This window comes from Pan paniscus, chromosome 14 (assembly GCF_029289425.2).
Source record: "Pan paniscus chromosome 14, NHGRI_mPanPan1-v2.0_pri, whole genome shotgun sequence".
Taxonomy (NCBI): Eukaryota; Metazoa; Chordata; class Mammalia; order Primates; family Hominidae; genus Pan; species Pan paniscus.
Genome location: NC_073263.2, coordinates 24,460,087 through 24,475,624, shown reverse-complemented (window position 1 = coordinate 24,475,624; position 15,538 = coordinate 24,460,087). Strand labels below are relative to the sequence as shown.

General features: G+C 39.2%; 1 protein-coding gene across 9 annotated transcripts in view; it reads right to left on the bottom strand.

The window, feature by feature from the left end:
- RNF17 (ring finger protein 17) overlaps positions 1–15,538 on the bottom strand; it is a 133,281-nt gene that overhangs the window by 2,401 nt on the left and 115,342 nt on the right. For all 9 annotated transcript variants that reach the window (XM_055096554.2, XM_055096552.2, XM_055096553.2 and 6 more), the window contains 6 exons: positions 13,793–13,918; positions 12,588–12,647; positions 10,379–10,495; positions 8,357–8,516; positions 4,839–4,974; positions 1,915–2,104 (listed from right to left, as the gene is read on the bottom strand). In XM_055096554.2, coding sequence (XP_054952529.1) covers positions 1,915–2,104; positions 4,839–4,974; positions 8,357–8,516; positions 10,379–10,495; positions 12,588–12,647; positions 13,793–13,918 — 789 coding nt within the window. The remainder of the gene's footprint in view (positions 1–1,914; positions 2,105–4,838; positions 4,975–8,356; positions 8,517–10,378; positions 10,496–12,587; positions 12,648–13,792; positions 13,919–15,538) is intronic.

Sequence of the window (15,538 nt, the reverse complement as noted above, 5' to 3'; positions counted from 1 at the left end):
GAAAAGGTGTTCTCAGGGGCCTATTGATAATTTATGCTCTATGCTTCCAAAAGGCATCTGTAGTGGTTTCCTGCAAAATCCCATTCTTTCCATTCTTCTGCTCTCTTTAAATTTCTTCTCACAAGGTCTTCCTAAATGAAGCCAGTGGGCTTTGTCACCACCATCCCTTGTTACAGTTCATTTGCATTCCACACAAAGCTTATACCTTTATGCATAAACTGACTGTGATGGTTAATATTAGTTGTTAACTTGGCTGGATTGAGGGATGCCTCAATGGCTGGTGAAGCATTTCTAGGTGTGTCTGTGCGGGTGTTTTCAGAGGAGACTGATACTAAATCAGTGGACAGAGAGGAAGACCCACTCTCTATGTGGGCAGGGGACATCCAGCTGGCTGGGAGACAGGCAGAAAGGGGGTTCTCTGCTCTCCTTTCCTTCCTGAGTGGGGGACACCTTTTCTCCTCTTGCCCTCGGACATCAGCCTCCAGATTCTTTGGTTTTTGGACTGTAGAACTTGCACCAGTGACCTCCCAGGGGCTCTTTGGCCTTGGACTAGCAGCTGCATTGTCAGCTTCCCTAGTTCTGAGGCCTCCAGACTGAGCCACGCTACCAGCTTCTCTGGTTCTCCAGCTTGCAGACAGCTATCATAGGACTTCACCTTTGACTGTGTGAGCCAATTCCCGTAATAAATCCTCTCATATATCCTATGGTTCTGCTTATCCTTATATACTGACAAAATTCTGAATATTAGAGAAGTGAAAAAATACCTATCTATAAGAAATACTTGCCCTTTTTTCACTGGGTTGAGAGAAACCCTGTATGAGCTATTCATACCACTCTGCACATGCAATAGCATATATACACAGGTTTTCAAAAAGCACTTTCCAGGAACCATGCTGACTGATTATGAGCTCATTTTTGTCATAGCCAGTGTGTCAGGAATCCCCAAATCATGGCACCAGGCAGGAATCACAAAGGAGGGAAGCAGGTTGAGCTGCACACCAGCAGTGAGGACTAGGTGAACTGAACATCACATGTTCCTATCTAAGGGGCTGTGGCTACACTTTCAGCTGACTGCCATTTCAGGGGGATAGGGAGACCCAGGATTCCTAGTTTTTAGAATATCTAATCAGGGCCAGAAATACAGACTTTTTGGGTAAAATTTCCAACTTTAAAACACTGTGTGCTAAATAAAACAAGGTACAGGCCAGATTCTGCCTGTGGGCTACTGTGACATGCTGAGCCTAAGAAGAAAACATTTACATTAAATGCAGTCTGGAGTTTTTTAGTTGACCTTTTGACACAGGTTCTACTACATCAAATAAGTAGTACAATTATGAGATTAGTACAATTAGTATAATTCAAGCCTTTCTATAATGAGCAGAACTACCATTCTTTCTTTCCCACTCTTCTTTTAGGATGCAGGTGAAATGCCACATTCCTGTTTTACTTATTCAATTAAATACTTGAGTGGCTTCTAAGTAGCAGCTCAAATACCCTTTCCTGTCCTCTCCAGATGCAAATAATCATTTCTTCTTACACTTCCCCCACCCACAAAGTTAGCTATAGCTCTGTTATAGTACTTATTTCATTCAACCTCATACTTGTTTGCATATTTGTTTCCCCATTATAAGTTAATTACGGGATACTCATCTTGAGCATTTTATTAATTACATAAATGATATTTTATATCACCACAGGGGTAAGCAGTTTGTTAAATATAAACTAACACATTTTAACAAGCCTCAAAATTAAGCTTTATATGTATATATAAAGCTATACATATAAACTATATCCTATATAGCTGTATATGCTTTAGTATACTCTCGCATGTAGACGCTGCATAGAAACAAACACTTTACAAAGTATCGACACAGAAATAGCTTTACAATAATTTTGGCTACTTGAGACACTTACCATGGACACAGCATAGAGTTGTTTTCCTTGAAGACAGTCTATCATAGCCCACAGTGCCTCCATGCTCCATTTGGGACAATATGGTATTCTTGTCTCCCCTAGATCCCTTAAGGGAGGTTTAAACCCTGCCAAGAGAACCTTTATGGCTCGAGCTGGATACCGCATAAGATGAGAAGGAATTTGGCACAGTCTGTCACAAAAGAAATTCTTAAATTAAAATTCTCTTCCAGCTGAAACTATCTAATTCTTAGAAGAAAACATAGGGGAAACGCTTCATAACATTGGATTTTGCAGTGATTTTTTTGGATACGACACCAAAAGCATAGGAAATGAGAAAAATCAGATAAAATGGACTTCCTAAAAAAAGTAACTTCTGTGTATCAAAGGACACAACGGAACAAAAAGGCAACCTACAGAATGGGAGAAAATACACATAAACATGGACATTACTCTAAAGATCTACAAATGACCAACAAGCACGTGACAGGATGTTCCACATCACTAATCATTAGGGAAATGCAAGTCAAATCCAAAGTGAGACTCCACCTCACACCTACTAGAATGGCTATTATAAAACAACAAAATTACAAGTGCTGGTGAGGATATGCAGGAATTGGAACCTTTGCGCACTCTTAGTGAGAATGTAAAATGGCGCAGCCACTATGGGAAACAGCATGGAGGTTCCTCAAAAATTAAGCATAGACCATATAGATCCAGCAGTTCCGTTTCTGGGTATATACCCAAAATAATTGAAAGAAGGTACTCAAAGAGATAAATGTATACCCATGTTCGCAGAAGCATTATTCACAAGACCCAAAAGCGGGGAGCAACCCAAGTTCCACCTTCCAGGGAAGGGATAAATAAGATGTAGTATATACTGTATGAGGGGGCTTCAAAAAGTTCATGGAAAAATGAAATTAAGATGAAAATAAAAAATGTAAACTTTATTTCTCAACATAAGTTCCATCAAGATCATGACACATTTGTAAGCTATGGTAACAACCCTTTATTCCATCCCTTAAGAACTGAGGGTCCTGGGAATATAACCATGTCAATGTGATCTTTCTTACATTATTAACTGGACAAAAATGGGCGCCCTTTAAATACTTTGTAAGATTAGGAAACAAAAAACAAGTTAGAAAGGGCCAAATCAGAACTGTAAAGTGGATGCCTAATGATTTAGGTAAAACTCTTGCAAAATTGCCCTTGTTTGATGAGAGGAATGAGCAGGAGCACTGTGGTGGTGAAGGACTCTCTGGTGAAGCTTTCCCAGGCGTTTTCCTGCTAAAGCTTCCGCTAACTTTCTCAAACACTCAAAAGAAGAAGATGTTGTCATTCTTTGGCTTTCCAGAAAGCCGGCAAGCAAAATGCCTTGAGCATCGTAAAAAAATTGTTGCCGTGACCTTTGCTCTTGGCTGGTCCACTTTTGACTGGACCACTTCCGCCTCTTGCTTTCACTATGCTCTGCCTTTAGGATCACACTGGGAAAGTCATGCTTCCTCTGCAATTACAGTTCTTTGAAGAAATGCTTCAGGGTCTTGATCTTGCTTGTCTACAGTTTCCATTGAAAGCTGTGCTCCTATCTGCAGCTGATCTGGGTCCAACAGGTTTGGCACCCATTGAGTGAAGAGTTTGCTCAACTCTTTCAGTCAGCATTGTATAAGCTGAACCAACTGAAATGTCTTTGGTGGTGGCTATTATTTCTGCTGTTGTCAGTCCTCTTCAATTGGGGCATGAACAAGATTAATTTTTTTTTCCTCACAAATTGATGGGGAAGGACTACTGCTATGGGTTTCATCTTCAACATCATCTTATCCCTTCATAAAACAAGCTATCCGTTTGTAAACTGCTTTCTTTGGGGCATTGTTTCCATAAACTTTTTATAAAGCAAAAATGATATCACCATTCTTCCACCCAAGCTTCACCATAAATTTGATGTTTGTTGCTGTTTCAATTTGAGCAGAATTCACGTTGCACTTATCCTTTTTAGTGCCTCAAACTAGATCCTGTTCAGACATGTTAGAACAAGTTAGTACAAATTTATTTTGGTGAAAAAATTTTGAAATCCATGCAGTTTTTTTCATAGTATGCATTCTCCATGAACTTTTTGAAGACCCCTCATATATATAAGGAATATTATTCAGCCTTAAGAGCAAATTCTGACACATGCTACAACATGAATGAATCTTTAAAAATTATGCTATTGAAATAAGCCAGACACAAAAGGACAAATACTGTATGAATTTACTTATATGAGGTACCCAGAACAGGCAAGTTCAGAGACAGTAGACTATGGGTTACTAGGGACTGGGTGAGAATGGACTGTGATCCTATTACTTAACAGGTGCAGGGTTTCTGTTTGGAATAACAAAATTGTTCTGCAAATGGAAAAGTGGTGATAGTTGTATAACCTTGTGAATGTATTTAATGCCAATTAGTTACTATACCTAAAAATAACTAAAATGGGCCAGGTGTGGTGGCTGACACCTGTAATCCCAGCACTTTGGGAGGCTGAGGCGGGGGGATCACCTGAGGTCAGGAGTTTGAGACTAGCCTGGCCAACATGGCGAAACCCCATCTCTACTAAAAATACAAAAAAAATTAGCCAGGATGGTGGCGGGCACCTGTAATTCCAGCTACTAGGGAGGCTGAGGCAGGAGAATCACTTGAACCTGGGAGGCGGAGGTTGCAGTGAGCCAAGATTGCGCCACTGCACTCCAGCCTGGGCAACAGAGCAAGACTCTTCTAAAAAAAAAAAAATAAGCTACAATGGTAAATTTTATGTATACTTTAACACGAAAAAAATTCCTAATTTATAAACAGCCTTAGAATAACCCTTTTCTTTTAAAAGAGGCAAAAATATTCTCAATAAGAAAACTATTTAAAAAAAAGAAATCTAATTCAACACCCCATTTATTTTTAACCTGTTTAATGTCAGCTTTGCAGTTGATCCATAATCAACAAATTGTACTAAGATAGATAAAGGATTAAATTCTTTAATGGCAACAATCTTCGCTCTATACCATAAGCCATCATCATATTCTGCAAGGCAAGGCATTTCTGGAAAGACAGAAAAAGGGAAAAAATCATATTGTCTTTCATTAAATTTTTTTAATCCAAAGGAAATCAGCATATCAAAGGGCTACTTGCACCCCATGTTTGTTGCAGCACTATTCACAATAGCCAAGATATGGAATCAACCCAGGTGTCCATCAACAGATGAATGGATAAAGAAAATGTGGTGATTATATACACAATGGAATACTATTTGGCCATAAAAAAGAATGGAATCCTGTTATTTGCAGCAACATGGATGGATCATTATATTAACTAAGATAAGACAAGCACAGAAAGACAAATATCGCATGTTCTCACTCATATGAGAGCTAAAGAAGTGGATCTCATGAAGATAACAAGGAGATTAATGGTTAGTTACATGAGGCCATGAAAGGCAAATATACATGTGTTTGGGGTGGGGGGATGAAAAGAGGTTGGTTGATAGGTACAAACATATAGTTGGAAGGAATAAGTTCTAATATTTGAGAGCAGAGTAGGGTGCCTAGTTAACAACAATGGATTGTATATTTCAGATTAACTAGAAGTCTTGAAATGTTTCCAACACATAGAAATAACTGCTCGAGGTGATGAATACCCTAAATACTGTCTTGATAATTACACATTCTATGCAGGTAATATCACATGTACCCCATAAACATACACAATTATGTATCAAAAAATGTTTAATACAGAAAAGTACAAAGAAGAAAATGTAACAAATATAGGCTCACAATCCAGAATTAAATATTGAACAGTTGGTCTTATGTTGGCTTCTCTTTTTCTGTTCATATTTTATAAGCCTTTGTTCACTAATTCCTAAGGATTAAGCTTCAAAGAAAGGCATTTCTCCCATTCCCAGAGTTGCTAGTTCTTGTATTCCTAAGACTTATTAGCTCATATTGCCACTGCCCCAACTTCTGATACTCCCCTAGTCTCTTCTAGCGTGGGCCATCATCTTTGGCAAAGGATGTAAATATTTGCTGTTCCTGCCTTCCATTCTGTCCTTTCATTTGCTATGGGACCACCAGAATTGAATTTTTAAAAATTCAATTACATTGCTCTTATTTAAAATTCTTTAATGGTACACCTTAACTGCCTGTAATATCAAGTCCTTATTACAATGTACAGGCTTCTTCAGTTGTCTGTTCTCCCAAACAACTTCTACCACATTTCCTCAATGAGTCACCTAAACAGGATTACTTAAAACTTTGATCCCTCTATTTAGTTCATGGCTGTCCCCGCTCATCTAAAGTTTTCCTGAGCCCTTCTTTTTATGATGTTTATCATAAACATCGGGAACACATTCTGACAGTTTTTAGGGTATTCATCACCTTGAGCAGTTATCATTCTTCTTTCAAAGCCCAGCTCCAACATGACCAACAAAGCCCTAGTAACTGATCACTGTTTTCCCTGTGATCCTACGGCATTACACACACTCCTTTAAGAAGAGCTATTCTTTTCATACTCTACTTGGTTTACATGTCTCTCCTCTGCTTAGAGCACCTGTTCTTGAGTGCAGAACTGATGTCTGTATTCCTAACATGGTACCTGATACAAGCAAATACTCAGTAAAAAAAAAAGTGTACCAATGAGTGCTAGGCTTGAGTTAAACGGTGGAAAAATTAGTACGGTATATACTTCCCTTCGTACATCCTTAGATTTCAGAGTGATGGCATGCGCCTCAGTTTCCCATCTTGTTCTACTTCCTTATGTCATATGCTTTCTGTGTAATTTCACAGAGAATTCTACTTGTGGGCAAGTGGCATTAAAATACTTGACTAATGAATAAAGATTTTTATTTCAAGAGATTTTAATTAAAGAGTTATAGACAATTTCTTGCATATATAAACTCATCAGGGCTAGGCACGGAGGCTCACGTCTGTAATCCCAGCACTTTGGGAGGCCGAGGTGGGCAGATCATCTGAGGTCAGGAGTTCGAGACCAGCCTGACCAACATGGAGAAATCCCGTCTCTACTAAAAATACAAAATTAGACAGGCGAGGTGATGCATGCCTGTCTACTTGGGAGGCTGAGGCAGAAGAATCGTTTGAACCTGGGAGGCAAAGGTTGCGGTGAGCCAAGATTGCACCATTGCACTCCAGCCTGGGCAACAAGAGTGAAACTCCGTCTTCAGAAAAAAAAAAAAAAAAGAAAAAGTCATCAATAAAACAAGAATCTCATCTGGGCCGGGCACGGTGGCTCACGCCTGTAATCCCAGCACTTCAGGAGGCCAAGGCGGGCGGATCACGAGGTCAGGAATTCGAGACCAGACCGGCCAAGATAGTGAAACCCTGTCTCTACTAAAAATACAAAAATTAGCTGGGCGTGGTGGCGCGTGCCTATAATCACAGCTATTCGGGATGCTGAGGCAAGAGAACTGCTTGAACCCAGGAGACGGAGATTGCAGTGAGACGAGATTGCACCACTGCACTCCAGCCTGGGCAACAGAGCAAGACTCATCTCCCAAAAAAAAAAAAAAAAAAAAAAAAAAGGCTGGGCAAGTTGGCTCATGCCTATAAGCCCAGCATTTTGGTCAAGGTGGGCGGTTCACTTGAGGTCAGGAGCTTGACACCAGCCTGGCTAACATGGGGAAACCCCATCTCTACTAAAAATACAAAAATTGGCTGGGTGTGGTGGCACGCACCTGTAATCCCAACTACTTGGGAGGCTGAGGCAGGAGAATCGCTTAAACCCGGGAGCAGGAGGTTGCAGTGAGCCGAGATCACGTCACTGCACTCCAGCTTGGGCGACAAAAAGAGACTCTGTCTCAAAAAACAAACAAACAAAACACTGACTACAGGTAAGACATTAAGCTGATGTGTGTTTTTCCTTTGCTAAAGTATCAAGAATAAATACATCTCTATGCATCACATACCGCAATAACTAGATACATTTTCCTCAGAGGAGAATCACACATATTTAATAAAGATGGGAAGAATGGACTGAAAAGATAAAAGAGTAGAAATCTGACCTGTCTTGACAGAACAGGTCATACTTTGAGCCTCCACCTCAAGATTATAATTGTAGGTGGCTTGTAATTTAAATGATGACCATTAAGGTCTGAATGACAACTCTTGCAATTTCAGCTACTGATAACCTCAAACTTAGAAAATAATCTTTATGCAATTTTCCAACGCTGTCTTATTTGTGGAACGTGAAACTGTTCCCCAAGGGAGTTTACTTAGCGTCTCTTAGTTCACCTTCCTTATCTAGAAAATGAGAAAGAAGTCATCTTCTGGGTATCTTGAGGATTACAGGAGATCATGCATGTAAAGTGAATATGAGGAAAATATCAGCATTAGAGATAGCCCAAGGTCATCAGCCCATTAAAACAAAATCCAAGTTTTATTAAGTATCCTGTTTCATTCAAATATAGTAAGTATACCTGTTCTAAAATCCGTCAGAGGAGGAAGCGCCTCTACCTTCTTATTAACCCTCTGCAGTGCTTCATCAAGGCTCTCGGATTCTGATTCCCCGCTGACTCCACTATCATCTGTGTCACTATGCTGGTTAGAAGTTTCTATAGAATCAAGGCAAATATACACCTAAGTGGGGAGAATGAAAGGAAAACTTTCAGATTCTGGAATGTCAAGAATTCACGTATGTGGACAAAATTACTGTAGCAGACAGCCTCCAGCGATGCTCCCAGAGACCCCTACACCTCCTGATATTCACCTCCTACTCCTTCCCACATCCTACCACACTTATCTTGTGATCAAGAGAACATGATTAGGCTGGGCATGGAGGCTCATGCCTATAATCCCAGCACTTTGGGAGGCTGAGGTGGGAGGATCGCTTGAGTTCATGAGTTCAAGACCAGCCTGAGCAACACAGTGAGACCTCATCTCTCCTAAAAATCAAAAAAATTAGGCCGGGCGTGGTGGCTCACACCTGTAATCCCAGCACTTTTGGAGGCCGCGGCAGGGTGAATCACGAGGTCAGGAGATCGAGACCATCCTGGCTAACACGGTGAAACCTCGTCTCTACTAAAAATACAAAAACAAAAATTAGCCGCGTGTGGTGGCAGCCGCCTGTAGTCCCAGCTACTCTGGAGGCTGAGGTGGGAGAATGGTGTGAACCCGGGAAGTGGAGCTTGCAGTGAGCTGAGATTGCACCACTGCACTCCAGCCTGGGCGACAGAGCGAGACTCCGTCTCAAAAAAAAAAAAAAAAAAACAAAATTAGCTGGGCATGGTAGTACATGCCTGTGGGCCCAGCTGCTCGGGAGCCTGAGGCAGGAGGAATGGTTGAGCCTGGGAAGTTAAGGCTTCAGTGAGCTATGTTTATGTCACTGCACTCTCCAGCCTGGATGACAAAACGTGACCCCTATCTCAAAAAACAAACAAACAAACAAAAAAAAACCCCACAACTGCAGTGACAGTGTGTGACTCCTGAGACTGGCTTACAAGGACATGTAGCTTCTGTCTTGGTAGAACTCTGCCAGGGAATTCATGCGCCAGGAAGCCATAGCCATGCTGCAAGCAGACAACTGGAGAGGCCACGGGCAGGAAACACAGCCTTCCAGGTGGTGCCATGTGAGTGAGTCTTTTCGAAAGTGGTTTCTGCAGCCCCTGCCAACATCATGATTGCAACCTCCTGAGAGCCTGAGCTAGAGTGCTTAACTCAGCAGCTCCCAGATTCCTGACCCTCATGTGTGTTTGTATTAAGCTGCTAAGTTTAGGGGTAAATTGTGATGCAGCAATAAATAAGCAAAATTACCAAAACCAGCAATAGTTGTTTAGCAACTATATAGAGCATAACATGCTACTTACTCTGCTCTCTGATGAAATTAGAAAGCAAATCCTTCCCCTGCCTGTGAGAGAATGGCTTACTGTGTAAAAGGCTGAAGGAGCTGCTGAAGCTACTTATTTCTTCCTCTCTTTGTTAGCCAAGGACATGTAATTGAACTTTTAGTGCCTTTATTCACACATTCAATCAATATTCACCGGGTGCCTAGTATTTAACAGGCACTATTCTAGGTTCTGGGGATACCTCAATGAACAACATGGAGCTATACCCTAAGGGGAGGCAGACAAACATAGTAAGTGGAACACGGTGTCAGCCAGGTGGTTAAGTGGAAGAGTTCAGTGCAGGAAGAGGAAGGGAAGCGAGATGTTTAAGATTTCATAGGTAGAAACGGTTCCACCTTAAAAATCTAAATATCAGATGTAAGCATAACATTGAATAAAGCAGCACAACACCAGGAACCCAGTAGGTCCTTAAAAAACACTTGCCTTAAACATTGACAAATATCTGAAGAGGATATTATAGGGTGGGGCAAACTAGAGTTCACGAATTTGCAACATTTGAAATCAGGAAAATAGAAAAGTGAAGAGTCACTTATAGTGTTTAAGACCAAGACAGCTTGTTACGTTTTTAATCACCAACTAATCATTTAGATCACATACTTCATTAGGTGAGACAACGTGCTTAACTTGAACAGCATAGAGTTCTCCTGGGGAAGGCAGAGATGAAGACAAATACGGTGGTAAAAGAGGAGTGTCTGTTTCAGCCGAAAGCAATTCCTAAACCACCACAGAAAAATTCAAATTTCAGAATAAGGACAAAAATCTATTACATTATAAAAATTCATAATGGCGCCAATTTACCTTTCAATTAGCAGAAAGCAAGCTCTCTTAAATACTGAATACCATAAAATGATTTTGTTACAGTAGGACCAAAATGTGATGATAATCAAAGATCTTTAGTATTCTTTTGTCCTCTAATTTCAAAAAGTATTTTGAGCAAAAAAATGCATGAATGTTTATTGATGTGCATATTATCTACACATATACATACAACTCTAGAAGAATAGTCAATAGTAACTGCCACTAATGAGGGCTGGGGTGTTTGAGGTGCAGAATGAGGAACAGATCCTTTTTCCTTTTATACATTTTTGCAGTATTTAAGAATAAGTACTTCTAATAAAAACTAAAATAATACATGAAATGCTAAAAGAAAATTAAGTTAAAATCATCAAAAAGGTGTGCTTTCTCTTAAGCCGTATGAAAGCAAAGGAATACTACAGTTACATGATTCCCAGGAAGATCATGGCACCCAGCAATTGTTAAAAGCAAATGTGTATAAAAATGTGGTGCATGTTTTTCTGCAAATACAAGCAATATCTTTATAAAAAGTTCTTATTCTTCAAGAATATGGTAATTATCTTAAGTAAAACCATCATATTCAAATTTGTAGGTTAATTTATTACTATTTAACATTTCAAACTGGTAGACAAAAAAAAAGTTTGAACCTAGGAAAATTCAGCAAAAAGTGATCAGCCACTGTTGAAATTTGTTGAACTTAATTAAGTAATAGGCAATTTACAATAAGGTTATGTTATTTTCATAAATTACAAAGGTTTATGTACTAAAACTCTTCCTACACCAAAAAGTCCAAGTGACAAAAGAAAAAAAACAGATAAATTGGACTTCATCAAAATTAAAAACTTTGGTACTTAAAAGGACACTATCAAAAAAGTGAAAAGAAAGCTGGGTGTGGTGGTCCATGCCTTTAGTTCCAGCTACTCTGCAAAAAGGCAAGAGGGCTGCTTGAGCCCCGGAGTTCAAGACCAGCCTGGGCAATATAGCGAGACGCTCTCAAATCCATTAATGTGAAAAGACAACCCACAGAATAAAAGAAAATATTTGCAATCATATATTTGATAAGGTACTTGCATGCATAAAGAACTGTTATAGCTCAACAATAAAAAGATAAATAACTCAAATAGATTTGAAGGGATTTCTCAAAATATATATATATATCCAATAGGCACATGAAAAGATGCTCAACAATACTAATCACCAGGACAAGCATATCAAGTCTACAGTGATATGCCACTTCATGCCTATCCTAAAATGGCTAGAAAAACAGAATACAAGTAGTTATCTGGTGAGGAGGTGGAAAAAATGGGGTCCTTGCACACACACTACTGACATACATGTAAAATGATGCTGCCACTTTGGGAAACAGTCTTGGAGATCTTTAGAATGTTAAACATAGTTACCACAGACTCAGTAATTCCACTACTAGGTGTATACCCTAAAGAAGGGAAAACATATGTCTACATAAAAACTTGTACCTGATCAGACAGCAGCATTACTCACAACCACCATAAGGTGGAAACAACCCATGTGTCTATCAACAGATGAATGGGTAAACAAAATACATCCATACAATGGAATTTTATTCAGCAACAAAAAGAAGTGAAGCACTGATATATATACAACATGTATGAACCTTGAAAATGTTATGCTAAGTGAAAAGCCAGCGACAAAGGACCACATAGTGTATGATTCCATTTATATGACATGCACAGGATAAGCAAATCCATAGGGACAGAAGTGGCTGTCATGAAGCTAGGGAAGGAAGAATGCAGAATGACTGCTGCTGGTACAGGGCTTCTTTTGGGGGTGATGAAATGTTCTGGAAATAGATAGTGGTGATGGTTACAAAACAGTGAACGATACTAAACAACACTGAACTGTATATTCAATAGGTAAATTCTATGATATATAAATAATAAAACTGTTATAAAAGAGAGCTTTCTGTCCTGTATCAGATCCTTTTTATTAATGAAGTGTCCAAAGTTTCCAAAATACTTGGATTGTTACTTACCTCAAACCTTATTTCCCATTGTTCCTCTTCATACTTTTTATCATGATCTGATCTTGGTTTCTGAAATAATATGGTATTGAGTAAAATCACCTTTAGCTATATTGTTTTAAGGTACTTTCCATATTTCATCCCCACAAAAACTGGGTGCATTTCCTTGTTGGTATTCATTTATTTATTTCAGATCAATTACAGGAAAATCTAATGTTCTGAATAATCTCACCATAAGTTTTCAACAATAAGAAACCTCAAATATATGTTAACACATGTCAAAGCTAATTCATTTATTATAAGAGTGGGAGTTCTTACCTTTCCCTTTAAAATGTTCACAGTGAATAGTACAACTAGAACAGAAAGACTAAGTAATCTTTATAAAACCTGTTCAATAACAGACGTAACTTCTTTTACACACACACACACCCCCACTCACCCACAACAACCACACCTCTGCTTTAAAGAAAAAGCTGGCAGTGAGGATTACAGGAACAAAGTTACAGCACGATTTCTATTTGAGAGAAGAAAGTAGTTTTCTTTATCCATAGAACAATGTTTGGTTGTGTACTATCACCAAAATGAATATTAAAGAGTCTAACAAGTAGACTGCAACTCTAGAAATAAAAATATCTTGTGATATAAAATATAATGATGCATAGTCTACTCCTATAAAAGATTTATAGCAGCTTGAAATGTGAAACCATATCTTGTAACAGGCTATATTTTTTAAAGTACTAAACCACAGAAGCACCAGGCAAGGAATGAGCCACTTATGGAAGCTAAGCTCAAAATGTGACTCTGGGTTTCCTGTGAGAAGGCAAATGAGAGAAATTTTGTAATACACGGCTTTTGTGTCAAGTAAAAGGAAAAAATATTTTATCTGGAGCAAGAGCCCTCTGCTGGTACTGAATTCTATAAAGATTTTAGAATGTGCATCTCTAATTCAAACAACACTGAATAGCATGGGCATCGCACTAGGTTTGAAGGTACAGAAACATTAATTGAATCTTAATGTAATTAAAGTCTTTTACAGGACATTTATAATGCATGACACAGCCTATTCATCTTTCTCAGCAAAAATGTGTAAGTCCTCTAGACTCTCTTAATAGATCAGATATGTAGAATCATATTTAAGACACAGTGTAAGACAAAATGTGACATTTTAACTAGACTTTTCTACACTTTAGATTTTTATAGAAAAATAGTTCACTTACTTCTTTCAACATCTCCTCAGTATGTTCAGAAGTACAGTATTTATAGTATGCCATAAAATAAGAAAGTGACATTCCATCAAAATAGAGGTGAATAGACAATTTCTCCCATGGATTTTTAGGTAACTCCTATTTAAAGTTCAATAAAGATAATCATAAAAATAAACTCCACTTGATGACATTTTTATAGTCAGCAAATATCAAATTTAGCTTCTGACAATCACAGTATTAACTAGACAGTTTGGCTAGTGACTCATTTCATAGAATTTTCTTCCTGGTATTTTGACGCGCTATAAGGGAGTAATTCTACTACTTTGGTTTATGTAATATACACTTTCAAGTTCATAGAGTTTTCTAGTTATTTACCACAAAATAACTAGTTATATATAATTCCAATTCCCAAATACATCACCTTTAGATGATACTAATAAATTACACTACGTACAAAGAGAAAGAAAAGGTTACGTTCAGAGGTGAAGAAATAAAGTTTCATTTAAAAATCCAAAATTGGTGGGACTCGAAACAGTCTAAAAGCAGGAATCATGGTAACTTTAAAACTCTGAATAAAGTTCACTTACAGTTATTGGGTACTGAATGTGTCCCTAACTGATAAGCTGACCTACAGCAATTCTCTTCATTTCCACTGATCCCACCTTTGTCCAAACTCACTGCTCCTCACTGTTTTACTGCTCCTCACTGAATTACCGTTGCTGCCTCCCAGCAGATCTTGTCCTATCTCTTCTTACCATTCCCTCTTCTGCCAATGCAGTCCCCTCCCTCCTAGCCCTGCTCCTGCCTCAGCGCTCATCTCCCTGCACCCGCGTGGTCTGTCCTCTAACCATTTTAAGGTGTTGACTCAAATGTTACCTTTGCAGCGACGTCTTCCCAGATGCATGTTTAAAGTGGAACCTCCTCCCTGGCCATGCCATTCCTATCAGCCTCTCTCTTATCTAATCTAATACTCCTCATAGTTTATTTTCTCTTTCCCACCACTGAAATGGAAGCTCTAGAAAGGCAGGGATTTCCTACTGCTCAGCCCCCAGCTGTGTGTCCAGGCCTAGAGCAGAGGCTAGCACCTAAGAGGCCCTCGGTTAGCATCTCCCTTTGTGTACAAGGGAGAGGAGTGAGTCTGGGCAAGGCCTGCTGTCGGCTGGGTTGTGTGGCATGCACATTCGTGGTCTCTGAGACACCTGGCAGCCTTTGCTATACCACAAGCTATTCTTCTGTGTCAATTAAGCGAAGAAGCAATGAAAGCTGTCTAGACAAACTAAAAATTTCAATCTCTACCATATTTCAGTGACTTGCCATGGAGACTAAGTAACTAGGGAGGGACTCTTAGTACTAACAAAAGCCACTTTCTTATGTAAGTAAGTGTGTGCCTCCTTTAGGTTTTTATCACTCTATCATCATCCTTTAATACAGAAATACTTTCCTTACCATATATCTTCCCATTCGGGCCCTGCAAACATAGCAGCTGCAGGTTGATCTTATTACCTCACTGCTCAGAAACCTCCACTGATGCTCTCCCTATCAACCCCACCAACTGGCCCCTACCTCTCCTGAATGCTATTCACTACCACTACTCTTCACCAAACCTCCACTGTTCAAGTCAAACAGTTACACCATTTCCCTAAAATGTCTCTCTGTACCTTTGTGCATTTCATTTCCCCAGTCAGGAGAACATTACAAGGGCTACCTCAATTCTCACCATCTCTAAATTCCTATTACATTTACTCTTTTCACCAGTCA